Source organism: Hyaena hyaena, unplaced genomic scaffold (genome assembly GCF_003009895.1).
Source record: "Hyaena hyaena isolate Hyena2069 unplaced genomic scaffold, ASM300989v1 scaffold_172, whole genome shotgun sequence".
NCBI classification, from domain to species: Eukaryota; Metazoa; Chordata; class Mammalia; order Carnivora; family Hyaenidae; genus Hyaena; species Hyaena hyaena.
This window is the reverse complement of record NW_024080804.1, coordinates 2,279,016-2,306,554: the sequence shown is the minus strand read 5'-3', so window position 1 is coordinate 2,306,554 and position 27,539 is coordinate 2,279,016. Positions and strand designations below refer to the sequence as shown.

At 37.8% G+C, this 27,539-nt stretch overlaps 1 protein-coding gene across 6 annotated transcripts in view; it reads left to right on the top strand.

Annotated features, from left to right (window-relative positions):
- The window catches only part of CNTN4 (contactin 4), a 778,655-nt gene that overhangs the window by 601,838 nt on the left and 149,278 nt on the right, over positions 1 to 27,539 (top strand). For all 6 annotated transcript variants that reach the window (XM_039240293.1, XM_039240289.1, XM_039240291.1 and 3 more), the window contains 4 exons: positions 7,593 to 7,695; positions 10,288 to 10,472; positions 22,843 to 22,979; positions 26,946 to 27,075. In XM_039240293.1, the coding sequence (XP_039096224.1) occupies positions 7,593 to 7,695; positions 10,288 to 10,472; positions 22,843 to 22,979; positions 26,946 to 27,075 (555 nt within the window). The remainder of the gene's footprint in view (positions 1 to 7,592; positions 7,696 to 10,287; positions 10,473 to 22,842; positions 22,980 to 26,945; positions 27,076 to 27,539) is intronic.

Below are 27,539 nucleotides of genomic sequence, written 5' to 3'. Positions count from 1 at the left end.
TTTGTGTAAATCATGAGTTGGCAGACTCCCTCCTGAATGCCAGTTCTCCCCATGGCCTGTTTTTGTAAATAAGGTTTACCATTTTCTCCATAGAAATGTTGGGTATTCTTAGTTAATTCCTAGATTCTCTATAATTTTTGTTGCTGTTGCAAATGTTTTCTTATTTTGAATCACATTCTCTAGTTAGTTATTGCTGATGTACAGAAATGCTATTTTTTTGTATGTGAGTCTACATTTGGCAAGCTTGCTGAAATCTCTTGTTAGCTCTAATAGTTTGTCAATTCTATCAACTCTCTCAAACTTTGCTATTTTTCTCATTTTCTCTAAGCCAAGGGTCATCCAGCTTAGGGCCCGTGGGCCATATAGCATACCATCTCTTTGTAAATAAAATTTTACTGGAACATAGCCATGTCCTTTTGTTTACATATTGTCTGTGGATGCTTTTCAGCTCTAGCGACAGAGTTAAGTTGTTACAGAGATTGTATGGCTCCCAAAACCTAAATAAAATCCTTGTTCTCTGTCACTTTACAGTAATACTTTGCCAGTCCCTGACATGATAATATCTTTAAATATCTGAAGACTATCCATCAAAAGACTTGTTTTTTTGTGGCTCCAAAGACTTGAACTGGAACCAACATGCACAAATTAGAGGGAGAGAGAGAATTTTATTCAAGACCATGTGAAGAACGTTTTAGTAGGCTGAACATAAAAGTACTTACTCAGTGGGAGATGAAACCTGGCTTTCTTTCACTTAAAAGAAGATGACCTTATAATTAATTGTCCAAACTGGAAGCTATTAGCAAATTACTTCACGATGTCAGGTAAACCAGGACTGTTTCAGTCAAGCCCAGATGCATTCACTCTACCTTTATAGGAGACAACCTTCTGGAATAACTCAAGTTATCTCTGCACTTTCATAATTGAGAAATAAGCAAAGAATTCAGGTTTCAAGTCAAAATATGTTTATTTTCACATCCTAAAGATTTCTGAAGACAGCTTAAAACACCAAGTTTAAGAGGTGATGTACCACCTTCTGTCTCCTCACTCCTATTCTCCAGCATTGGGGAAGTTGTTGTTTAGATCGTTGTTGTCTGAAACTCAGTGGAAATTAAGCTACTATAGGGTGGACAGTGGTAAAAGATTTTCCTTGGATGGTCCCCTAGACCTCACAATGTCTCCTTCAACCAGGAACAAAACAAGTCTTTTTTAAAAGAGCAAAGTGGTAAACTCAGCCAAAAGGATTAGTATGACTAATGAGATATTTCAGAATATGTGTAGATTAATGAATTATATATGCATCATATGACTTAGTCCACAAGAAAGTCAATGTGGGAACTTTCCATAAGATGATTTTTGCAATTTTTTTAGTAGAAAATCTCACTCCGTGAAAGTTGGTAAAAGTCCCTTCTGTGGTTTAATTTAGCAAGCACAGATTCCAGCTAAGGCAGGTGTTGGCAAAACGTTATGGCACGCAACTCTGCAAAGTGCCTTCTTTCTGCCAACACAGTGCTCTGCAAATTGTAGTTAAACAAGCATGGTGTGTGGCTGATTTCTCTTTCATATTCTGTAGTTTGCCAGTTATTTTGTTAAATTCTATGTCTTCTAGACATCAGCATCACCTTAATGATTTTTCAGGTTTTGAAAGAGGGTCCATCTACAGGGTCCAGGCTCTTGATGGGCATTGTCACTGGTAGGATTCCATTAATAAGACTCTCACAATGACTAGCTCATACGAGAGGTCTATTATGTTATACTTTTTGCTTTGACTTAACACTTCATGGTTACTACAGAAATTCTTAAAGTGTACCCTGTGGACCAGAAGCTTCACCATCATCTGGGAAATTGTTACAAATGCACATTCTCAGGCTCCATCTCCACTTTCTAAATCAGAAACTTAAGCCCTCCAGGTGATTTAAAGTTTGAGATCCACTGGTTTAGAAAAAGACCCTAGGAAATTCTGGTCATGTCTTCCTCAGAAAGTCAACTCTTTCAGTTATTCAGTAAATGATCATTGCCTACATATGCCTTGTTACCATGAAATGCACTGAAAAAGAGAAGCCTACAGCTGTCATGAAGTTAATCAGGTGTATGTTATCCATGTTGTGCCCCTGTTGCTGAGCACAGTGCATGTCTTATGGTTGGTATTACATGAATATTTACTGCATTAATCCATCAGAATGGAAAGACAGCTATGCTCTTGACTGCTGATGATTCTGATGTGTGGAATTTCAATTGCTGTCATTTTCACTATTGTTATGGTGGCTCTCTTACTCCACAGAATGGAAAACATTGACAATGCATTTTAGCAAATGAAGACTTCCTTCTTTATTTTATGTTTAAAAATGTAGATCTAAGTGTCTCTAAAATTGAAAGCAAAAGTTGTCTCTGTAGGCAAAGTGTATCATGAATGAATGAAAACATGCAAGAGAAAGGGAATATGGCTGAGATTATGTATTCTGGTTAATCTTGATTCTGTTATATGCACTCTTTATTTTTACTTCCCTTGGTATGTGGACACAGCTAGGCCTTTATATCCTCCCACTTTTTAAATAGTTTGAAGATGGAAAAATGGTCTGGAGCAGCTCCATCTGTGGCCTTTCTCTTTCTGCCTAATCTTTCTGTAAATCACCAGAGCAGCTGTAGACCAATTAAGTTCAAAAGTGTACAGGTGGTCAAAGGAATGACTTGAAAAATGTACTCTTGTTTTAAGGGGCCTTTTGTTTCATAAAAAATAAAAACAGCAACAGCTTTTTAAATTTAATGTACAAAATAAAGGCCAAAATAGTTAAAATGAAATAAATAGTCAAATAAAAATATAGCTTGTGTCAGATGTAACCCAATTACATAGAGCAGTTCTCAGGTGTCTCCCCCGCCCCAAATGTTCATAATATAGTTGGAGAAAATTGCTTTCTTCATTTTTTATGACTTTAATACTAGGACAATCTTTATATATAATGAAAATTCTTTAAACATCATGAAAACCATGCCATCCCATCTCTGATCCATATCTTTATGTCCTGTAACTACTATTATAAATCCAGATCAATCTGTATTATTACTTACTCTGTTACTTGAATTTCTATAGCTGTAAATAAAGATCGGTGTGTATCAACCCAGAAATCATCCACATGACCACCTAAACAGCCTAGAGCTCATTTTAGAGAAAAACACAGTCTAAGTGAATGAACTCATACAAGAGTTCATGATGATGATGCTTTAGAAATGACTTTCATGCCTGCAAGAAAATGTATGTTTGACTTAATGGCTATTATGTGTCATAGTAGAAGGCCCATATTCTGAATCTTTTCCTCCCTTCCACAAATTCCTATTCATAACAGTTTTTTTCTTTTTTCTTTTTTTTATAATGTTATTTATTTATTTTGAGAGAGAGAGAGAGAGTGAGCGAGCGTGGGCATGGGAAGGGTGGAGAGAGAGGATCCCAAGCAGATTCCACACTGTCAGCACAGAAGCTGATGCGGGGCTTGAACCCACAAACCATGAGTTCATGACCTGAGCCAAAACCAAGAGTCAGACACTCAGCTGACTGAGCCACCTAGTCATCCCACTTTTTTTTTTTTTCATATGCCTGGTACTGAACTAGGATTTGTGAGGGTTAAAGAAAAAAATCAGAAGTCTTTCCATTCTTCAAGGAAGTGAAACCACAGAGAAAAGAGATAACATGTATATATATGGCTAGAAAGATGATAGAAAACAGTAATGCTGTTTGAGAGATGCCTAAATTTTTTTATGTGTAAAATGACATTACTTATATGGCTGTAGTTTTTTAATGAATACCTATTAAGTGAAGAAACAATGGTAGAAGCTAGAGATACATATGAAAAAGACAGACACATTATCTGATGTCATGCATTTTACAACATAGATGAAATGACCAATACTAGACTCATAAATAAACAAGAAAATTATAAATTGTGATAATTAACATAGAGGAAATAAGATATTAAAAAGAATAACATAGAAACTTATTTTAGATAGTGTGATCAGAAAACACTCCTCTGAAGGGGCACCATTTGAGTTGAGACATGAAGCAAGAGAAAAGTCATCCACATAAAAATCATAGGAAGTATGAAAAAAGAAAGACATTTCCACACAAACACTTGCAAGCAAATGTTCTTAGAAACATTACTCATTATTGCCAGAAGTGGAGGCAACCTAAATAAATGTCTATTAACTGGTATTATGGGTTGAAATGTGTCCCAAAAAAAAGATATGTTAAAGATGTAACCCCCCCAGTACTCAAAGTATTACCTAATCTGAAAATAGAGGCTTTATAGGTAAAATTAATTCAGGTGAAGTCATATCAGAGTATGGTGAGTCTTTAATCCAGTATGACTGGGAAGACACCCAGAGAAAATGTCGTGTGGTGACAGAAGGAGAGACTGGAGTGAAACAGGTGCAAGCCCAGGAACACCAAAGATTGATGGCACCACCAGAAGCTAGGAGGAGGCAAGAGACAATTCTACCCAGAGTGTGAGAGGGTTGGAGTCCTGTTATCACCTCATTTATGACTTCTCCCCTCCAGAACTGTGAGAGAAATACATTTCTTTTTCTTTAAGCCATTCCATTTGTGTCACATTGTTGGTAATCTGACCGGGACATCCATAAATAAATGTGGTATATCCATACAGTTGAATATTATTCAGCAATTAAAAGGAACAGACTACTGATATATTCTGCAACATGGATGAACCTTGATCACACGATGCCAAGTGAAAGAGCCCAGATACAAAAGAATACATGGGGTATGATTCCATTTATATGAAGCATCCAGAAAAGGCAAATTATCAGAGACAGAAAACAGATTAGATGTTGCCTGGGGGTGGAATGAGTTCTGAGGATTGACTATAAATAGACATGAAGGATCATGGGGTGATTGAAATGCTGTAAAAAGTAGATTATGGCAATGACTTTGCAAGATGGTAAATCTACTGAAAATCTTTGAATTGTACACTCAAAATCGGTCATATTTTTTTTGTATGTAAAGTATACCTCAGTAAATGTTTTGTTTCATTTGTTTGTTTTAAAGAAGTCAGGGGAAATAGTCGAGCCTTAGGCAAAGAGGTGTTGATCCTATCTGGTCATTTAAAGGCCACTGTGGGCTAGAGAATAGTCCAGACAGAAGAAGGGGAAAAGGATCCTAGAGGAGTGGACTTTGAATGTGGGCCTTGATAAATAGGAGTTTAGGATGAGGAGATGACAGGGCAGGGGACCTTGCACACTGTCTGCATTGCGGTGATATCTCAGTTTCTCAGGACAATTTGTGTGAGATATATTACCCCCTTGGTATATCTTTCAGAGCTGGGTTAAAGAAACTTAATGTGTATGGAGTGTTTACAGAAAGAGAAGGTGTGGGGGGACCACCTGGTCACCACTGAAACAGCCTTACCTGTTGTATTTTATCATTATTGTCTCATCTCCCTCCCACACATGATACACTGCAATGCAGATTGTTTTGATTTCCTGGGAGCACAAAAGACCTCTTTCTCCCAAAGCAATTCTTTTTTTAATTAACACTGCTCCTGGAGTACATAGCCACACACACACAGCACTAAAAGGTGTTAACTTGTTCCAGGGCTGAGAGTCATACTACTGATATTTATGGGATGATGAGTCAACCCTGTGCGCTGTGGGTTAGCAAGTTCAGCAGCTGTGTGTGAATGCCGTCATTAGCAAGCACCACTTCTTTACTGGTCTAACTTTGTGGCAAATGCTTAAAGGAAGGCAACCCGAATTTAAGCGGAAGAGAACTCAGACTAGCCAAAAAGGAAGGAGTGATTTTGTATCTGAATGTGGCAACATGGGATTTAATGTATCTGAATCTAGTTTTCCAGTGTTCTTCGTTGCAGTGGTGAGAGGCCATAGTAAAAGAGGAATCAGGGACCAAATTTGCAAACTGGAACACCTACTAGTTTGTTGTAAAACTAAAGACAAATTGCTTAACCCCTTTGAGATTATCGTCTTGCTCACAAAAGGGAGGGATAGATTAGAACTCATTTTAATTGGGTCGGGGGAGTGGTTTATAGTCTTTCTGAGACTAGATGGCTAGCTGCAATTCTCTGTGTAGGAAAGTGTCCATCCACAAATGCCAAGATTAAAAATGCTGAGCTAAATTATTTCAAAGGTCCCTTCCAAATCTAATCCTCCCTGTCATTGTATGAAAGGAAAAAATTAAAGTTATGTTCAACTTTGCACTTTTGACAACACACCTCACAGCAACCCTCGCTAGACAGTTACGTTATCTCTCAGTGTTGATTTTCTTCTTTGCACATTAGGGAAATCTTCTTGATGCTTCCCAAACATTGAAGCTGCAGATTAAAACAGTCACCTCTACCAAATGAGTGGAATCATTTCTCTCTGTCATCGTCCCCATCCATTCCTTGCTCTTACCTTTTCTTCTGATTCTCTCAGTCTTTTTTCCTATAATTATGGAAAGCCTAAAGAAGAGGTGAAATGGAGGATCCTATCATTTCTTAGTATGTTAGATAATTACAAACTTTATACTGGCACAGCTGAATCAGAGATCATGGAAAAGGACTAGAAATTGAATAGAAATAAATGTATTCGATCAGAGGGAGATGGGGTCAAGAATGTATCAATAAGAAGAGTGCCTGGATGGCTCAGTCAGTTGAGTGTCTGACCTGAACTCAGATTATGATCTCACGGCTGGTGAGTTTCAAGCCCCGTGTCGGGTTCTGTGCTGACAGCTCAGACCCTGAAGCCTGCTTCAGATTCTCTGACTTCATCACTCTCTGCCACTCATGCTCGCTCATTCTCTCTCTCTCTCTCTCAAAAATTAACATTTTTAAAAAGTTTCAAAAGAGAATATATTGATAAGAAATAATTGACAAAGTTTTAGTTATAAAGTATGGACTTCGTTTGTTAGGTTATATTACCGTGGCCACAATTGTACATTGTCTAGGATATAGGAAAGTGAGAGAATATGACTTCAAAACCAGCATGACTTTGAGAGGGTGGGTATAGATTAAAGATTGTTTTCTATATTACTTCCTACTGTCCTTTATACGTTAGTTCAGAATATAATGGCACTGGCATTTGATGTTACGTTCTCTATACTAATTTATAATTAATTCAGATTGGTGTTAGAAGTGAATGATAAAGTAATTCATAGTCACAAACTGATCATGCAGATTTTTTTTCTCATATAGACATACTAGAGCATGCAAGTATTTTGTTAAAGTTTTTAAATTTTTTTCTGCAGTATGTTTTCAAAAAGATCACTTATTTGATTTCCCTGGTGACTGGGACTTTGTCTCTCCCCTCCTGTCTTGGTCCATGACTCCCTTTAAAAAAAAAGGTTTGATGAGAAGTGAAGTTGTATGCACAGAGAATTTGGTCCTAGGCAGATGGTATAGTACCATGACACAGAATTTCCCCTAGCAGTAACTGGGAGAAGAGCCACAATTCAAGGCTGGTTAGAGATAGAACCTGCTGTAAATGAAGGAATTAAGTGTGCACATAATGATGTATGAGAGCATCCTGAATTAACAGAAAAAACACTTATATATGTTTTAAAAGAGCCTCAAAGACTTGGTCCCTTTTTTTATTCACAGGGGTGATGGGTGAATATGAGCCAAAAATAGAAGTGCAATTCCCAGAAACCGTGCCCACCGCCAAGGGAACAACAGTGAAGCTGGAATGCTTTGCCTTAGGAAAGTAAGTTCTGGTTTCACTTCCATTTTCTCCTCCCTTCAGCCCGCATCGGTGTAGAGTTTTATTTGCACTGTTCACGGTGATGGCTTCTGAGGTGACTGAAAAGCAAGTCAGGCCTTTCTTTTTGTAATTCTACGTATGCATCTTTGATTCTGCCCTCTCCCCATGGAGAGGGTACATGTAATGGCACAAAGGGGATTAGGCTGCCACAATTGACATGGCCACAAAGGAGAAGAGAATGGGCAATTCTGAAAAAGTATTTTCTTCTATTATTGTGACCTGTAATGTGCATGCTGTCTAACCCAGAATGACAGGAAAACAATGGCCTTCATTTGAGGTATGCTCAAGCTGACTATTTAGAAAAATATGGACTTTCAGCCTGGCCCGAGTTTACAGAGGATGCATCAAACTTTTCTTGAATTTCTTTTTAAATTACCAGCCTCTTCTCTCTACTTTGGATTTTCTTCTCTGGCTAAAGATAGGGAAGACGATATATTCTTTATGAGAGTCTCTTTTTATGGACTCGCCTGAAAATTATTCACAACTTTATTATTAAGTCTGTGGAATGATAGATAAGTCTACCTGGGATCCAGTTAACCTTTCCATAGAGTATCTCTCAGAGGGCATAAAGAAAATGGAAAAACAGATCACTTAAGTTGTCTCCAGTAACCCTAAAAAAAGGGTTTGGCATCAATGGTACACACTGTCATCTAATATGAGAATTTTTAGGTCATCTATGGATTTTACTGATTGATGTAAACCTCTATACACAACCCCACCTCCCGCTAACCCAGTGCTAACTCCCCATCCTCTTCCTGAACCTTAATCTTGGCCAAAGCATCAGCATTTGCTTGTGCCCAACCCCTATATCAGCATGTAATCTGTTTCTGTATATTTTTTTTGCATTTACAGCAACCACAGAAGAAAGATATTCCTTTTTATCTTATATGTTCAGCTCTAATGAAAGATTTCTTTACGTTTCCATGTTTTTAAATCAGGGCAGTGTAAGTTATACTAGTATCCTTACTTTGGTACCATACATACAGTGGTAAATTTTTTATGTCCATAATTTTAAATTATTACATATCTGTATGCCTGAACACTGTACAGACATTAAAAGTCAAATTGTAGAACAACATATGAGAAATAGAAAGTACCCACAATTATTGCTAAGAGACTAAAACCAGACTGCTAAGCAGTATCACATGGCCCCATTTTTTATTTTAAATACATACATTGGGAAACAATATCTAGGGAAAAGGTGAAAGCAGGCTAACTGGATAAGCAAGGTATAAATTTGGTAGACTATGCAAGGTGACACCTTGAAAAACCTTTTTTGGAGAAAGAGCAAAATTCTCGTTGTTCATATTTCAAAGGGGATATGAATTAAACTCTATTCATACTGCCTGAATGGCACGGGAATAAAAACAAAAGACTAAAATTGGGCTACTCCAATCTCCACAGAAATGTTTGGGTGTGCATATCCAGCTGCCAAGATACATCATCATTGCCCACTTAAGAGCAGGAAGACTATGTCTAAGTACAGTTATTTGTAAAGGCACATATTAAGTGTGTATCTCATTAAATGTAAAGGCACCCATAATGTACTTTTGATAGAGCCTTTCAGCATTTAGAGTTAGTGTCTGTTGAATGAACTTAAATTGTTCTAAAACAAGTATAGTAGAATTGATGGCTTTAATTTTTTAAATACCATCTCAGGTTTTCCAGAGAAGATTAGCAAGTCTTTAGCCTAATTACTTCTCTGTGTGTGTTTTTGTGAAAAATAAATAAGTAAATAATTGTATCCCCTGGTAGGAAGCTGCAGTCTTAAAAGCTGTGGTTAGCTTGCTAAACCATTGATTTGCAGACTCAATGATGCCCTCCTTGCAATTTAAGATGTGTTCTAGCAGTTAAGGCTGTAGGCTGATGGATGCCATGAGAGTACATAAAGACCCCACAAATGGCTGCTTCTCTTATCTTACTATTTAAAGTCAAATTTCCCTAAACCACTGTCCTAGTGAACTGCTATTATCATCTGGTAAGATTCTAGAGATAATGTCCCAGGAGAGAGAAAGTAGGAGCTGACAGTTTCTTATTGCCTAACCCTTAAAACTGACACATCACTTGTGTTTTATTTCAATAATCAAAGTAGTCAAACAACGCAGCAGGTTTAAGGCAGAGGAGGGGCCTGTATCTTATATGGGAGGAATGTGAAAGAATTTGCAGCCACCTTTAATCTGACACATTTATGCATGGATGTTTTTATTTTCATATTTATGATTTTGAAAAAAGGAACAGTTGTACTAAAAAAATATAACAAGCATATAAAAATGTTTTTATTTTAGTGATACTATCATACCTTATTTAGGGTTAATAAAGGTTAGTTGACACTAAGAAAAACAATACATAGTAGCACTAGAAATGTGTATATGGCTAAAATCATAACAGTGATACATGAATGAATAAAGTTTGGGGGATACTGTTTAAGACAAGCTTATAAACTTAGAACCAAGAAGGAAGGGGTTATGGGAAGCATAGGTTCAAATAAAAGATATAGTTTTCTCTAATTTGATTCACTCCTTTTTATTCTATCAGTCCAGTACCCACTATTATTTGGAGAAGAGCTGATGGAAAGCCTATAGCAAGGAAAGCCAGAAGACACAAGTCAAATGGAATTCTTGAAATCCCCAATTTTCAACAGGAGGATGCTGGTTTATATGAATGCGTGGCTGAAAATTCAAGAGGGAAAAATGTAGCAAGGGGACAGTTGACTTTTTATGGTAAGTTTGCCTTTCTGCTTTATCATTTGTAAAATGATAAAAACGACAGACCATGGTATTAAAAGCATAAACAGGGGCACCTGGGTGACTCAGTCGGTTGGGTGTCCGACTTCAGCTAACTGTCATGATCTCACAGTTCATGGGTTCGAGCCCCACATCGGGCTCTATGCTGACAGCTAGCTCAGAGCCTGGAGCCTGTCTACAGATTCTGTGTCTTTCTCTCTCTCTCTGACCCTCCTCTGCTCATGCTGTCTCTCTCTCTCTCTCTCTCTCAACAGTAAATAAAACATTAAATTTTTTTTAAATAATAAAAACATAAACAAAGAGATTTGCATTCAGACTTTTCAGAAAAGATTGTTTAGTATAGGACTGTGTAAAACCCTTGGTTTGCTGCTAATTAGCATTCCCTGGGTGATTCTGGGTGTGGAGGGGAGTGCGGCAAGGATGTTGATGGAGCAGAGAGGAAGAAATTAGGCTGAGGTGTTTGGGAGATGGATATTAGTGTGAACGCACTTGCAAAGTAACCGTTTTTCCTCCTGCCATTAAGCTCTAAACTTGACACAGGAAACATTTTGTTATTCCTTCTTCCTATTTTTCTAAAGCTGTATGCTTTTCTTCCTTTGAATTTTGATTTGGGGCTCATGTTAATTCTTTGTAATTGCTCCTATTTGATAGCAATTTAATGTGGTACCATGAACATTTCAAAATGCACACTCCCCAAATTTAGTTATCAGAGTAGAGCGTGACAAATCTCTCTCACCCCAAAGACTTTATGTGCAGCTGCTCCTATTCCAATCAAATCGTCGGCATTGACCCAAACATAATATAAATGTAAAACTGCTAGCACGTGGTTGTCAATTTAGCCAATCTTGGAAACCCTGTTAGGGTATCAATTTGAAATCCAAAAAAGGAATTTCACTGGATAGGCATTTTGAAGGCAAATAGAGTTCTGCCAAATTGGAACATGCCTGAATCCCATCTTTCTGGGCATTGAAAATAAATATTGTAGGTTGATAATTATTCAAGAATGGTTTAAATATACAATGTATATTAAAATATTGAGAGTAGCTCTTTAGGGGCAAGTTGTAGCAAAAGTTTTAAATATTCTTATTTTTTGCAATAACAGATACCACAAAAATCTGTCTATTTGATAAATTCTTCTTCCAAAGCACTTTGGTTTTAAGATGTAGCCAGAGATTTTATTCACTAGTCATAAAAGTTTCTTTAGAAACATGATTGGAAACTGAGTGGAGATTTTGAGCATCAGCTAGTTTGCAGAGAACTGTCTCACATGACCTGCAACATTTGGTATTCACATACCTGATGTATCTGGGGTGGCAGAAGAGCCCACATGGTTCTAGAATGTATTTCACAAGATGACCTGGGCAAGAGTTGTTTGAATAAATTTGCACACTTCTTTAATCATTCATCTTTCTTCAGCAATTATAAAGAACTAATTCTACTCAAGCCAAATGATGGACTTGATATTTGATCTTTGCTCTTTTTAAACTGTGATAGTTGAATCCTTATATGATTGAAAAACAAAAGGTGTTAACTGACTGATAGGGAAAACATAGCACCAAGAGTTACACATTTGTTTAGCGAGATACTATTGATATATTTTTTAAAATATTTAGGGTACATTTTTCTCACCAGTGTAATAATTATTCCTTAAATGTCAGGTAAAGACACCCTGAAAATAGTTACGTAAACGGCTAATGCTTCCATCTTTTTTACTAGTTTAATACACTTTTCAGTTCAGCTATGGTTGTTCCCAAGTATTATTTGAGTTGCTCAACTAATTTAATACAGTTATTTTCACTTTTGTGGTTTTCTTTTAGGTGAAATATCTGTTTTCAATTTGTTATGAAGCTATGAAATGTTCTGTAACTAGGAGTGAACATAGTACTTCCTAGTGGGTCAAAGTTTTCCTCCACTGGAAAAAGAATACTCCAGAATTACTGTTCTAGAGTATCAAATTTGTCACTGGACCTCAGCCTTGTGCAGTAAAATGTGTTGTTTTTTTCTTCAGGGATCCTGCCCTGGAGATGAAAATCAGATTCTAACAGTGTTTCCCTTTTAAGTGGAGTTATCTGCATCCATGCATGGGGGGAAAAGCAGAATGAAATTTGCCTGCTTTCTGTAGATAACTCTGCTCTTTTCTCAGTTGTCAACCACCCTTGGTGTTAGAAGCTTGTCACTTCAGTTGACTTTAATAGTGTTTGGCTGTTGCATCTATGTTTATTCTTTTGTTTTTCCTCAACTAGCATATCAGTGACACAGAAATTATCGAACTGTTTTCATTGTCACAGGAGAGATTAATTATACCAAAGTGCTTGGCTGTCATTTTTTTTTCTATCATTTTTTTGGTCTCTGTTAGGTTTTCCCAATGCTGAGTTCCTAATATCCAGCTGTCTAGATCTCCAATTTAAATGAGTTATTATAATTAAAGTCACTATGTAGATCACAAAAGGGGAGAAAATAGCCCCAGTCACTTATCCTTTGTTGACAAGAGAATTTCTTACAACATTAAGATGTGCTATGCTCAGGGATTATAAACCATGGATTTGAGTTTAGAAACTTGCTTCTCTTTTTTCCAAGCTGTCGCGTTCCATTCATCAAAGTCTCCACATCAACCATAGGTGTGCTAACTTCTGATCTGGCTTAGCAGTATGGCAATTTTTCTCATCTTACACTGACACCATTTAACCTTCCTCCCATCCTGAGCATTATTCCTTTGCTTCCATCTTCCCTGTATCAGAATGATGGGCGCCCCTATTCCTGGTTGGTGGGCTTCCATTGTAGCTGTGTTTTTAGTTTTGCATGTGCTACTCATGTTTGGGATGTGTGAAGAATTAAAACTAGTTCAGATATAGAACATTTTACCCTACCCTATCTTCCCATTTTATTTTTCCTTGACTTGTACTTGACCAGAGTGCTCTAGTCTTTGTTTTGTTTTTGAGTATGGTTGACACACAGTATGACATTAGTTTCAGGTATACAGTATAGTGACTGGATAAGTTTATACATTATGCACTGTGATCTACTTTTAATCTGCTCTTTCAGACACCTTTCAACATAAAAAAAAAAACTTCCTACAAATAGATCTGTAATTTTCAAGAGTAAAATACAGTGGATCTTTGTTGTTAAAAGTGGAAATTTTCCAAAGTGATTTTAATATATTATTAATTCAACAAATTTGGTTTTTCATTGCCTACCATATTGTGGCCCATCCTGATGGATGGAGTGGGAGCCAGCAGCATGGGCAGTGAAAGAATTCACTGAAGGCAGAACAAAGGAGTTTGAAGTCTGTTGAATACACTGCAAGGGTGCAGAGGGCAAGACAGCAAAGGAAAGACTGCCTGCTACAGGTGATGGCAGACAGGAGGGGCTATAGTCATAGGGCAGAGTGGGGGAGTATGGGGTGAGAGCCACTCACTATTTCGAGGTGATTTGCTTACTGAGCCCATTTGCATTCAGCTCAGTGGTCACTGTGGGCCCTTTTGCCTTGATCAACCCTGTTGCCTTAAAGAGGCCTCTACACATATGGCAGACCATGTGAGGCAGTAGGGTTGTAGGACAAATCTCTACCCTCAAAGACCTTATATTTTACTAGAAGTTGAAAGACAATATACGATTAAGCAAATAAATGAACTAGAAAATTTCATATTATGATAAGAATTATGATGAAAATAATTAGGATGATGTGACAGAAAGAAAGAAAAAACTAGGAGCGGGGAAAGGCTTCATAAGATTAGGTCGTCAGGGAAGACTAGTCTGAGAGTTGAACTCTGAGCCAAAACCTGAAAGATGAGAAAGAGCCAGATTTTCGAGGGAAGCACATTCCAGGCAGAAGGGAAGGAATTGCAAAGGCCCTGAGAAAGGACACTACTTGACATATTTGAGCCACACCAAGGAAGCCAATATAACTAAATCATGGTGAGAAAGAGCAAAAGTGTTGAAACGCAGGAGAGCAACAGTTGATGTGGTACTTTATAAGCCAGGCACAGAGTGTGGGTTTTATTCTGAGTATAAAGGAAAACCATGGGAAGATTTTAAGCAGGGGAATGACTCAATATAATTCATGTCTTTAGAAGACCATGGTGGTTGTTTTGTGGTGAATAGATGATGGGGAACCCAGAGCAAACATAGGACAACAGGTCAGGGACCCATTTAGGTGAGAGATGATGGTGGCTAGGACTCAAGAAAGGAAAATAAATAGAGAGACTTGGGATGTATTTGGGAGGTAGAACCAGGAAGACATTCTCATTCTTTGAAACCCAGTTTGTAGATGGAACTGATTGCTAAAGAGTTTACATAGCAAATGTAAGTTTCCATAGTAAGACACAGAGCTAGATTCCAAACATCATGCTTGTTCTTTCATCCTTGGAGGTTCTTGTACTTCAGTGTCCATCAGAATAACATGGAAAATTTATTAAAATGCTGAATATTGGGCCCTACCCCCAGAGGTCCTGATTCTGTAGGGCTGGGGTGGAACCTAAGAATCTGCATTTTTAAAAAGTTATACTTGAGTAATGCTGATGCAGTTTGTCTAGAGTCCACATTGTGTGAACCATTACTCTGTGCTAAGCTGTCTGCAAGTGAAGCTAAGATTAAATTACACACAGGCAAAGGTGTTCTGGTTCTCTACAAAGCTAATGGCTCACTGTCACATCAGGCATTGTAGCCAGTCTACACAGACAAAGTAGAATAAGGGTGTTAAAGTAATTATCTTTGAAGAAGGGAAAGGAAAGTATAAAATGGATTTAATTCACTTGATAATTACTCATTTTTCAACCTCATTGTGTCTGTATAGTCACTTCCTTTTTTTCTTTTCATACATGGACCAATAGTCATCATTTAGAAGAATGAAGTGTGAACTAAAAGAACCTGATATTTAATAGCTTTTGTATAATTCCTCCTATATGTAACAGGTGTTAAGAGAGTAAAATCATCTTCACCATTAGGAAATAGAGAATATAATATTTGAGCAGGCTGTAATTCATTGAATTTTTCACGTTTGAGCTAGAAGGAACCATTGGGGCAAACCCCTTGATTTTTACAAGTAAAGAAAACTAAGCCCAGGGATATGAAATAACTTACCCAGGATTGTACAGTGAGTGAGAATCAGAGCTATGGGTAGAACTGCTCTTTCTGTTTTACTGCACATGTTATTTTTCCTGTCAATAAGACATTTTAATACAGTAGGTATGGGGAAAATCCATTAATTATCGAGATACTTTTTCTGCATATTTTCACACAAACAGTGTCATAAATGAAAACATCCAGATAAATAATTGTTTTTCTTCTTATTTTCTGATATAATCAACTGATTGAGTCTGAAAGAACTCTTTTTATTCTCCTTTGCAAATTGTATATATAGCTGTATATCTAGATCTTGTATGCTATGGTCTTTGGTTCAAATGACAAAACTGTAGACTTGATGGCCCTCTAGTGTTTGAGTATCTCTAAGGTCATCAACAAGTGAATGCAGAAGGATCATGCAGCACAGCATAGTAATTTCCCCCTGGATACGCTGTGTATATGTGATCACTAGATAATATTCAGTCCTGCAAAGTGGCTTAAAGGACATAGTGACCAAAAAATGAACACAACAGATAAGGTAATTTTGCAGTAGAGCAATAGTCTGCTTAATTGTCCCAGACAGAACAGATATTGAGACCCTCAATTTCCCTCAGCGTCACTAAAGTAAAGTCAACAGTTTTTGTTTCCTTCTCTTTGTCTGGTAGTTCTATTAAAATGGCTTGCTGCAAATTTCAAGAGGTGCATACTGAGAACATGATGTAATTAATGGTCAGTGGGAAGTAATAAAGAAGTGGAGACACAAGATCCTTACCCAAGAGAAGCTTCAGACGAAGGGAAGAAAAAGTCATATCAAGGACAATATGTTGAAATTTAATTCAAAACCTTTACTCTTTATTGCCATAGAAGGCAGAGGTGCTGTTACAATTTTTATCCACAAGGAATACTGTTTAAATATACTTGTAGCAAGTTTTACGTAAGTAGATTGATGTACCTGAAAGTTTCTGTGTTGGTCTAAAGTAGGAATTCTCAAACTTTTGGTTTCAAGACCCCTTTTCACACTTAAAAATTATTAAATAATACTCCAAAGGATTTTTTTGCCATATGTATACCCCATATTAAAAATTAAAACAGGGGCGCCTGGGTGGCTTAGTCGGTTGAGCGTCCGACTTTCGCTTGGGTCATGATCTCGCGGTTCGTGGGTTCGAGCCCCGCGTCGGGCTCTGTGCTGACTGCCAGCTCAGAGCCTGGAGCCTGTTTCAGTCTGTGACTCCCTCTCTCTCTGACCCTCCCCTGCTCACACTGTCTCTCTCTCTCTCTCTCTCTCTCCTAGAAATAAATAAAAAAACATTAAAAAAAATAAAAATTAAAACAGAATTTAGTACTTTATTTTAAAATGACATGTTAGCATAATTAACATATTTTAAGAAAACTGATTCTATTTTGCCACAGAGAAACTAATAAGAAAAGGGGCATTGTTTATGTGTTTGCAAATCTCTTTCATGTCTGTCTTAATAGAAGAAAGCTGGACTCTTATATGTGCTTCCGTGTTCAGTCAGTCATGATGCATTGTTTTGATTGAAGTATATGAAGAAAATCTCATACAGAAAGGTAGTTGGAGAGAAAAGATCTCATGGGCTCTCTGAAAGAGACCTAGGGAATCCCAGTGGTCCATAGACCACTCTTTGAGAAACACAGGTCCAAAAAATGCTCACATCACCACAGATGGTAATGTTGCACATGTTTTGAGAACCTATAGATAGAGTATGGGTACTGGAGACAAGCAGGCCTGCATGTCCATCCTAACTGGACCACTTTCTGAAATGAGACCTTACTCTTTCTAGGCCTCATCTGTAAAATGAGGATAATTCCATTTAACCTACAGGTTGTTATGGGGTTGAGAAATAATGTATATAAAGCGATGCTGAGGAGATACCCCATAAATATACATAGTCTCAGGGCTTGGTAGTATTTTGCTCAGAAGGTAAATTTTGCTCAGCAGAAGGAAGGGATAAATTCAACCCAGTAAGAGCAGATTCTGAGAATCACTAGGTAGTTATCAAGTTGAAAATTAAAGGGAAATTAATCCATGTTAGGCTAGAGTAATAGCTTGTTGTTTTTTTTTTTTTTTTTCTTGGTGGGCAGAAGTGGGCTTACTGAACCAGCTATAAGGCCTTACAAAAACAATACAAGTGATGGCAGAAAACAGACTGTGCCAAATGAACTGTATGTGTTCAGAAGAACTACGATTGGCAGATCAGGGGAGGCTTCATGGATGAGCTGTTTCTTCAGAGCAAAAACAGGTTAGGAATGGAGAGGAAAGAAATATCTAAAAAGGCAAAATAGTAAGAACAAAGGTATGAGGAAGAACTGACTTTTGGACTTGAGGATAAATAAGACCCTTATTTGACAGGTGCTATGTGTTTGCAGGGCACAGTTGGAGAGAAAGTAAGAGAACTGGGTAGAACAAGAAGACAGTACTTTAAATATTTGCCTAAAAATATGAAATGATGGTAATGTTCCCTTAGTATGTATAACATTTACAGTATGCAAAGCACATTCACAAATCTTAGCCATTATCTCACACAGAGATTATTTCCTATAATTGCATCTGTTGTATTTATTAGTGAATACCTATTAGTAGAAATATGCTTACTTTTGGTTGCTTTCACAGAGTCAGCTTTTACCTTTTGTGCAAAATTTATCATTGTTACCTGTGATTGGCCTGATGGTATTGCCATTTCCAGAAGCAAAAGTACAGCACAAGGGTGAAGAGACCCTAAACAAGAGTGTCTGAGTGAAGCACAAATTAACAGAGAACCTGGGAGACCCAAGAAATCAGTTAGTTCAAGATACAATCTCAAGACTTTGCGTATTAAAGTTAGAAGAGACTTTGGACACTATCAATTCCAGCCTCTCCTCAATTTAAATGTAAAAAGAAGCTTTCAATCTCCAGGCTCCAAATCCAAGACAAGATTTTAGATGACTTCAGTGTAGTATTTTTCAAAGTGCATGTGTTGTTTAATCATCTAGTTCCTTTTTTTTCACATGAAATTCTCAATATTTGAAACAAAGCAAGGCTTCTCTAGTTGAAGAAAATACCTCCCAAGAGCCCTCAGAGCTTTGCAGAATTGAATTTGAGACCCTCCCATAGTAGGATGCTTGCCTGCTGTCATGTGTAGAGTGGATGAGAGCCTGAAGTCAGAGGATGGGAGATGATGAAGACTGAACAAAGATCAAATTTGGACCCTACTTTGGGACACAATATGAGTACTTCTGGTAAACCTGGTCTTTCCATTCAATGACTTCTGCAAATGGGAAGTCAGGGTTTTCAGAGGAGATTATAAGGATAAGTTGGAATACTCTCTACAGTAAGGTTTGAAAATGAATAGTTGAAGTGCTAGTGCTGGGAACGTTTGGTTTCAAGGTGAAGATAATGAGAATATCTCAGTGATTCTGTCAACAGTCCAAAATTCCTGTCTGCAGATAAGGACTTGGGAAGCAACTCTACATATACATATACATATACATATACATATACATATACATATACATATCCTATTCATATTCATATACATACATAGATGGTAAATTGAATCCAAGTAATTATCTTTAGGTTCATAAAACCCACTACTAATAAACTTCTTAAGCAATGTTAGCCAAACCTCTGCATTCCCTGGAGGTGATTCATCTTCTCCAAGACTGTGTAAGCAACCTGAAATAATTTCAAATGGCTACTGGATCATCTTTGCAGTAGCAATGTAAATGCTTTTCCCCAGCATATGCTTTCTTTTACATTTTTAAATTTCTAAATTCTAAGGCTCATGATGGCATTTCTTCCTATTAGAAACTTCTGTTTTTTGGAGAATCAAAGATCTAGGTTGAGATCTAGATTTGAAAATTGTTTGGTCACTAAATTCAAATTATATCCATCTGCAATATAAATTCTTATTGTATATGATGCTTACATGATTCCAGTGGCTGGAATACATGAATATTTAGGTCATTTCTAGCAGTTATTGCATAAAAGGTTGAAATAAAAAGATTGTTCATCTATCCAAGAGACTAACAGTGTCACAAGATCAAATCCAACACAATCATTTAACCCTATATTTGAGTTTGTAACTTAAAAACAAGATAAGATGTTTCAGAAAGTTAATTCTTCTGTTTCAAATCTTGAAAGAACATGTATAGCTAAAATAGATCATTTAAATGTGGATGTGATTAATTCTGTTTAATATGTGGGATCTACATATATTACCCAAAAAGGCATTTAAACACAACTTGCTTTCTGAAATAATAGTGCTATACCAAACTGTTCAGGTCTTATTTACAGTTATTATTTACACATGAAAGATACTAAGTAATAAATATGATGGACCTATATGTATTAGCCAAAAAAAAAAAAAAAGGGAAATCATGATTTCATCATGCACTAAAGTGGACCATTTGTTATCCAAAGACTTTGAACTAGATGACCTAAAGAGATATGGAGACATATAAACAATTTTCATCAGCCACAGACTGCATACAAGAAACTCAGTCACTTAGATCTGATTTCTCCAATCTAAGTGAGTGGCAGCAGAAATCTTCACTGTGTAGGAATTTGCTCTATAGATCTGCAACTGGCATGTTAAAAAGTAAGATTATCTCAAAAAAAAAGTAAGATTATCTCATTCTTTGCCATTTATATAAATTCTTTTCCTCATCCTGGGCCCTTGTCCAGGTATTCACCTCAAAAGGAAAATGTTTTTATCATTTCACATTTGGCTTCTATGAATTAATTTTACTTGAAAACAAAGAAAGTACATGATGATACTTTACATCGGCTGAATTAGTTTGTGACTTCACCTTGACCAGCACAAATTGAGCATTCTTGTTAAGCACCTTAACCTCCATAACCCTGTTGGAAGAGACAAAATGAGCCCATGGAAGCAATTAGTTAGAACTTTGCCAGGTCTTTGCAAAATCCTCTCAAGACTCTCCCTGCCCTGCCCAGTCTCTTTTGTGTGTGTGTGGGTTGGGGGGGGGGGGGGGGGGGGGGGGGGGGGGGCACTTTTGGGGATGAGCACGAAGGGTTATGTGGAAATAATTTGACAACAAAGAAAGTACATGATGATACTTTACATCGGNGGGGGGGGGGGGGGGGGGGGGGGGGGGGAGGAAGGGGGTGGTGGCAAAGTTTTGCTTCCAGCTTTCTATATTTTTTAAAGAAAGCAATGAATAAGCCCAAGTGTTGCAGGAAATCTATGACATTGAAATCTCAGTCTCTGCACATGGTTTTGATGTTTCCTTTTTGAACTTCAACTTGACATTGCTTCATAAGTTACATTTGCCCTTCCATTTATTTTTCCCTCAGTCTCTTTGAAAAGTTTGGCTTAGTTGTTAATATTCCACATAGATTTCTGTAGCTTTTCTTGTTTGCTTTGTTTTCATGGACTCTGTGGGGGGTAAATATTCAGCAGGTTGAATGTGAAATCAGGCACACAACTGCCATTAGCCCTATCAGGGTTACACATCAAATTCTCCAAGCAGAGAACAGAAAAGGCATCTACCTTTTGAGCTCCCTTTGCAGTAGCAGCAGGAAGATACAGAACAATGGCTGACTTGCAGCTCTTTCAAGGATGAAGGTTATAACCTTTCGTTCAAGTTAATGCTTGTTGATGTTCTAAATTTTTTTAAAAATCTACCCTTTCAGCCTCCCCTTATATGCAGCAATGCATCATCCTCATCAGTAGAAGATTTGTAAAGTTGTGTTTTGCTCTTTGAAAAACATGCAGTTGTTTGTAGATGGGAAAAGAAGAAAGCAGCATTTATTCAAGGACCTAGAGACCTCTGCTGGTTAAGTGACTTGTTGAGTGTTTTTCTAGTTTTGTTTATTAGTAAGTAAGTAAGATAGACTGGTTAGCCTCAACACTAATAATTTCCTTTTGAGTTAAATTATAGATGATTTGAACCCTCATTAAATGAAGCTACTGAGGTCAAGTCAGCTAAGAGACATGTTAAGAATATTGAGTAGCATCTTCTAATTAAATACTGATAACAATTCTAACTATTAGGTTTCTCTTGGTAAGCATTACCCTATAGAAATTGCCCTGTGAGAAGAAAACATTCCAGAATGATAGCTGTGGTTGTCTTCTGCATGAACTTTGAACTAAATGTCTTCTACTTAATTATTCACCATTACCCTTAGCAATAGCATGAATTGTGCTTTAGGCAAGATTTGGTATTTATGAAGATATTTTATGGAATGTGGAATTAACATTGTCTTTGTCTCTATTGAGAACAAGGAAAAAACAACATGACTTCATCTGAAGCATGAGAAAGGTGGCATAATTTGGGTAGTGGGAATAGTGTAGAATGGTGGGCTGCCTTGAATTCCTGTGTTAGACTGTGGACAAGAGATGATTTCCTAAGAGAAGTTTTGGTAAAAATCAGGACTCATTCAGAGATTTGGGGTTCTGGAGCCATACTCTTGTGTATAACGTTATATCATTATGAAAGAAGTCAATAATAAACAATGATATTGTCTAGAAGGAGAAAGAAGTCACAAAATTATCTATATAATATGTAGGAGGTAAGTGTGTTAGTTAGGAGGAGACTAAGCTGCTCTAATAGACCCAAATTATAGTAGCTTAAAAAAAGTTTATTTCTGTCCCACATATTTTCCCCAAAATCTCTGGTCAGTCTGGGGCTACTTTGCTCTACAAGGTCAAAGTCCAAGACTGGTAAGTCTGCATTTCATCCTTCATAGCTTCTGTCTCTGAGCCCAAGCCTGTTTCAGTTGTCACCTTTTTTCCCTCCCCCATGAACGGTATGGGGAAATGAGATTCTAGGGCAAGGATCTTTCAGTAAACAACTTGGAAGTTGTTCTCACTACTTTCACACAGGTGTCCAGAGCTTGAACTCAGTCACATGGTTCCCTCCAACTGCAGAGGAATCTGGGAAATATAGTATGTATCCAGGAAAATATGCTCCCAGCCAGAAATGGTGGGCAGTGTAGGATATTTCTCCTACAAAAAGGGGAAAAAATAGCTACTTGGGGGAGAGGGACAGTTAATTTTGCCATATGGCAATGCTATTTTTATTTTCTGCCTTTAGCAATTAAAAGACCAACCACATGGGCTGCAAAAACAGGACATTCAGAGTTGGACATAGAGTGGGTTGTCTTCTAAAAGTACCCCCTGAACTCTTACCCAGCCTTGTAATTTGCATAACACTTGTAAAAATAATTTTATTAGAGTCTACTTTTGTCCTTTGATTGCATGTGATAAAAATAAATGGAACATATACTGAATGTACATCTTTGCTTTCTGAACTGCTATAGCTCAACCTAATTGGATTCAGAAAATAAATGATACACATGTGGCCATTGAAGAAAACATCTTTTGGGAATGTAAAGCAAATGGAAGGCCCAAACCTACATACAGGTGGCTAAAAAATGGTGAACCACTGTTAACTCGGGTAAGCCAACTGATGATAATTGTGTTTTAGTATTGACTGTAATGTTTCATGTGCCCTCATTGTTATGGAAACAGTAAAATGATGAGTTGTTTCCAAAATAATATGCAAACAAGTGTTAATAGTAGAAAAAGTGGAAGTAAATGCAACTGATATATAGAAACTCCATAAATCCAGTTCTTCAGCCTTGTTCAATTAAGCTTCTATACAAAATCTTTGGTGTTCATAAGTTAACATCTTTGGCTATAATGACTTTGGAAAGTCATGCAGAAAGTCTAGAACATGTAATTGTGCTAAGAAACAAATGTGTATGTGTTCTAGATAAGATTAAGACCTCCCAGCATACAAATTCTCCTCTTACTGTGGTTTTGTTATTCTCTTCTGTCTGTGGAGACTTCTGGACAACGTGATGTCTAATAAGATCACTATCAAAATACCCATTCTGCCTCCAAACACATAGTAATGACATATGCAAATGCAAGATTATTATCTCTGATGCAACAGAAATAGAACAAAAACGAAAGTGATTACTGGGGCTGGAGGCACTAGACTGTGGGCCTGAGTGAAGGCAGTCATACCTGAGAGCTTGGCTTTAAGAAAGCAAAAATCCATAGCGTCTGGTGTCTCAATCAATTAAGCATTGGACTTCAGCTCAAATCATGATCTCACAGTTTGTCAGTTTGAGCCCAGCATCAGGTGAGCATGAGCCCTGCTATGGTTGAGCCCCGTGTCTCTCTCTGTCCCTCTCTCCTTTCTGCCCCTTCTGGGTTGGTCTCTCTCTCTCTCTCTCTCTCAATCTCTCTCTCTCTCTCCTCCCCCTCCCCCCCGTCTCTCTCCCTCTCTCTCTCTGCCCGTCACTTGCTCCCTCTCTCAAAAATAAAAAATAAATAAAAGCAAAAATCCTCTCTGGAGACAGGATACAGTATCCTTGGAGTAAAGGCTTGGGGTGTGGATCTTCCCCACCTATTGCTATCCAGTGAAAGGAGCATCCAAACTGCTGCCTGGCTTAATCAGACACACTGGTGCAAGACAGGTGGAAAGTCCTGGGCAAGGATTCCCACCAGCTCTGGGCTGAGAGCTGCAGTAATTTGAGTATTCTCACAGATCAGGACGTCACAGAATCTACAAGTAGATCTCTTTCTGGACAAATGGCCCAGGGGATAAGGTAGAACAGCCACAAAACCGCTGATGGGAATAAAGACAGAGAAAATCACTCCTTATCGCAAATAAGCCTGTAAGCCAGTATTCCAAAACATTTTCAAAATTTTATTTTTTAGAAAGATGAGCCAAACTATAGAATAGTCTAACAAAGAAATAAAAATAAGTCTGTTTAGAATGCTGAGTTAAATGAAGGAATTATGTCTATGAAAATAAACAAGATATTTTGAAAAGCTAAGCAGATAGATGTTTTATTTTTTTTTTAAGTTTATTTATTTTGAGAGAGAGAACACAAGTCGGGGAGATGGAGAGAAAGAATACCAAGCGGGTTCCATGCTGACAGCATTCCATCTGAATGCTGGGCTCGATCTTAGAAACTGTGAGTTCCCAACCTGAGCTGAAAATAGGAGTTGTATGCTTGGGGCACTTGGATGGCTCAGTCAGCTGAACGTCTGACTTCAGCTCAGGTCATGATGTCATGTTTCGGGAGTTTGAGCCCCATGTTGGGCTCTGTGCTGACAGCTCAGAGCCTGGAGCCTGCTTCAAATTCTGTGTCCCCTGTCTCTCTACTCCTCCCCCACTTGTGCTCTGTCTCTCTCTCAAGAACAAATAAGCATTAAAAAAAATTTTTTTAAGAGCTGTATGCTTAACCAACTGAGCCACCCAGGCAACCCCAGATAGACTTTTCAAAAGAATAAGATGTTAATATTAGCAATATGTAACCACTGAAATAAAAATTCTATGCAGAGTATTCATTTTGTTAGGGGAAATGATAGGTTATAATAATATTTAAAAAGGATTTGGAAGGTGTGACTCTCAAACATTTAATAAGTGCTAACCTATCCTGCCACTTCAAACACATTGTCTCATCTAGTATTCACAAGGAACCTTATAAGGTAAGTACTATTGCTATGCCCAATTTATAGACAAGGAACCTGGCTTTTTGCCTGAGGTCAGAGCAGTTTGCCTAAGGTCACATCCATCTTTAGTAAGGAATAGAGCCAAGATTCAAATATTAAATGTCTACTGGATTTAGAACTAACTACCAAGGTTTGCCTGAATAAGGTTTCCAGAATTGGTTATATGGAAAATAAGACTTATTTTATTTTCCATATAAATAAGGGGGGAGGTAGAGGGTGATATGTCCCAAAGGGAAGAAAAGTCCAAATGCTCTTTGAAAATAAATACTTCAGTAGTTACTCTCCGTCTTTGCATTTTCTAAAAACAGACTCTGAAGCAGAGATTTGTGTTCAGAAGGTATGCTGGGTAAGCTCTCAGAGCCTCACCTGTGAAGGAGTCAGAGAAGCCAGACTGGGCAGATTAAACAGTGGTGCACTGCCAATATAGGCCGACAGGGGCGCTCTGGAACAGAAAGACCTTCAGTGGTTTTGCAGTTGAGGCAAAGTTGGGGGCAGCCTGTTGTACCACTGCACCAACCAGGCATTGAATTTGGAAAGTTCTTTCAGCCAGGAGCATTGCCCAGAGAGAGGGACCCAGCTGTGTGCAGTCATCAAACTTAGCAGCTGGAAGAATGTATACCTTGTTTCTGAAAGAGCATCTGGAAGGTACTGTGAGAATCTGCTGAGAGAGGAGACATTGACGTAATAAAGGAATGCTCATCTAAGGGAGCAGATCCTGACAAAGAGCTTGGAATGAAGCAAGGGGAGAATGAGGAGGACCTTAAGAATGAGGAACAATTGTGTCCAATTTAAACTTTCCTTATGGTATTTTCCTACTGAACTCACATATTCACTGAAATTTGACATTTTCCTCAGGCTCCAAGTTAAGAGCCAGGTTTTCATATCCAGATTTCCTCATCCGTAGGCAGCCCAGTGAAGAGTGCCTGCTGTGAGCAATGGTGGGTCATCAGTGCACACAAAGCAGAAAGGGGACTGTCGCCCTCTCACATACTCCTCTCCTGTCCCTGGAAGAGTTCCTGCTGACTCCATGATTCTCCCAATTATAAAGACCATACTCAAACCACTAGAGTGCAGGTACCCAGATAGCCAGCATTTTCCTCAGTTTTATTTAACGTGAGGGAACATGGGTACCTAGATTTGATCAAAGCCTAATAAGGTGTCTACCCCGCTAAATCGCAACCCTGAGTCAAATAGAAAACCAGTACATCTTTATATTTTATATTTTTAAAATAGCAGTTCCTGCAGAGGAGGAGATCCTTCTGGGGACTTATAAAAATTGATAATTCAAGTTATGTGTCCTCAGGCTGGCAAATGAGAATGGTCTTTTGTTCAGTACAGTAACTCTTCTTTCTTCCAGTTGGCCTGCAGAAGATGGCCCTAAGCTTAGATTATACCACTGACAACAACCAATATTAAATATTTGTCTCTGCTTCTATAATCTGTAACATATAGATTATAATTCTTTTAACCTTCAAAGTGTTGCCTGTTCATAGCCTGAATGTTTTGATACTCTAAACAGTAAATATAGTTGTATTCCCTACCCCCAAACTCCCACAGTTAGCACAAAGCCTGAGAGTACAAAAGCATTTTAAATTTCAAGTTCATCTATTTAGAGTGGATATTAATCTGAATGGTTGCACTATTGAATCAATGAGAACTCCAGAGAGTCCTACAATTTAAATTCCATTTACCTACTGATGTACAAGGTTGTTCCGTTTAGCATCTGACCTGCCACAAATTTAGTTGACAGATAAATAGATCATGTTATGTAAATTGCTTATATGATGGCTATTTTCTTCTCATTAAGCCCCTTTGATATAACATGTAGCAAAATTGCCTTAAGGTCTCAGTTGAGAAGGTCATTGTTTTGTGTTCCTCTTTTCCTTCACAGGATAGAATTCAAATTGAGCAAGGGATGCTCAACATAACAGTCGTGAACCTCTCAGATGCTGGCATGTATCAGTGCGTGGCAGAGAATAAACACGGAGTTATCTTTTCCAGCGCAGAGCTTAGTGTTATAGGTGAGAATTTATACTGGGATGGAAAAAAATTTTAAGTCACTAAACTAATGTGTTTTGCTAAGCCTAATGTTGAATTCAAAAAAAAAAAAAAAGTCTTGAGACCAAAGATATTGCTCAAAAAGTAATGCATACTCCAAGCAATACAGGGAGACCACTTTCTAAATCACCCTCAACTGAAGCTTCCAGGGGGTAACACAGTTCCCTCGGCACCCATTTTTATTCCTCTGTCGACCACTGTTCTAATTCGAGTAGTTGCTGAAATGCTGTGGAGTCTGGTTATTGTGCTGATTTGCTACAAAATTCAGCTTGGAAGGAAGAAGAGTTGACTTGGTTGGGACAGGTTGCTAGGAACAGCTGGTAGAGTGAATCTTGTTCTTCCGTATCTGGAGTTTTCAGCATATACACCAGTGGTCTGCCCCTCTAGCCATCTCTCACCATATGACCCATTTTCCCCTGCTCTTCAG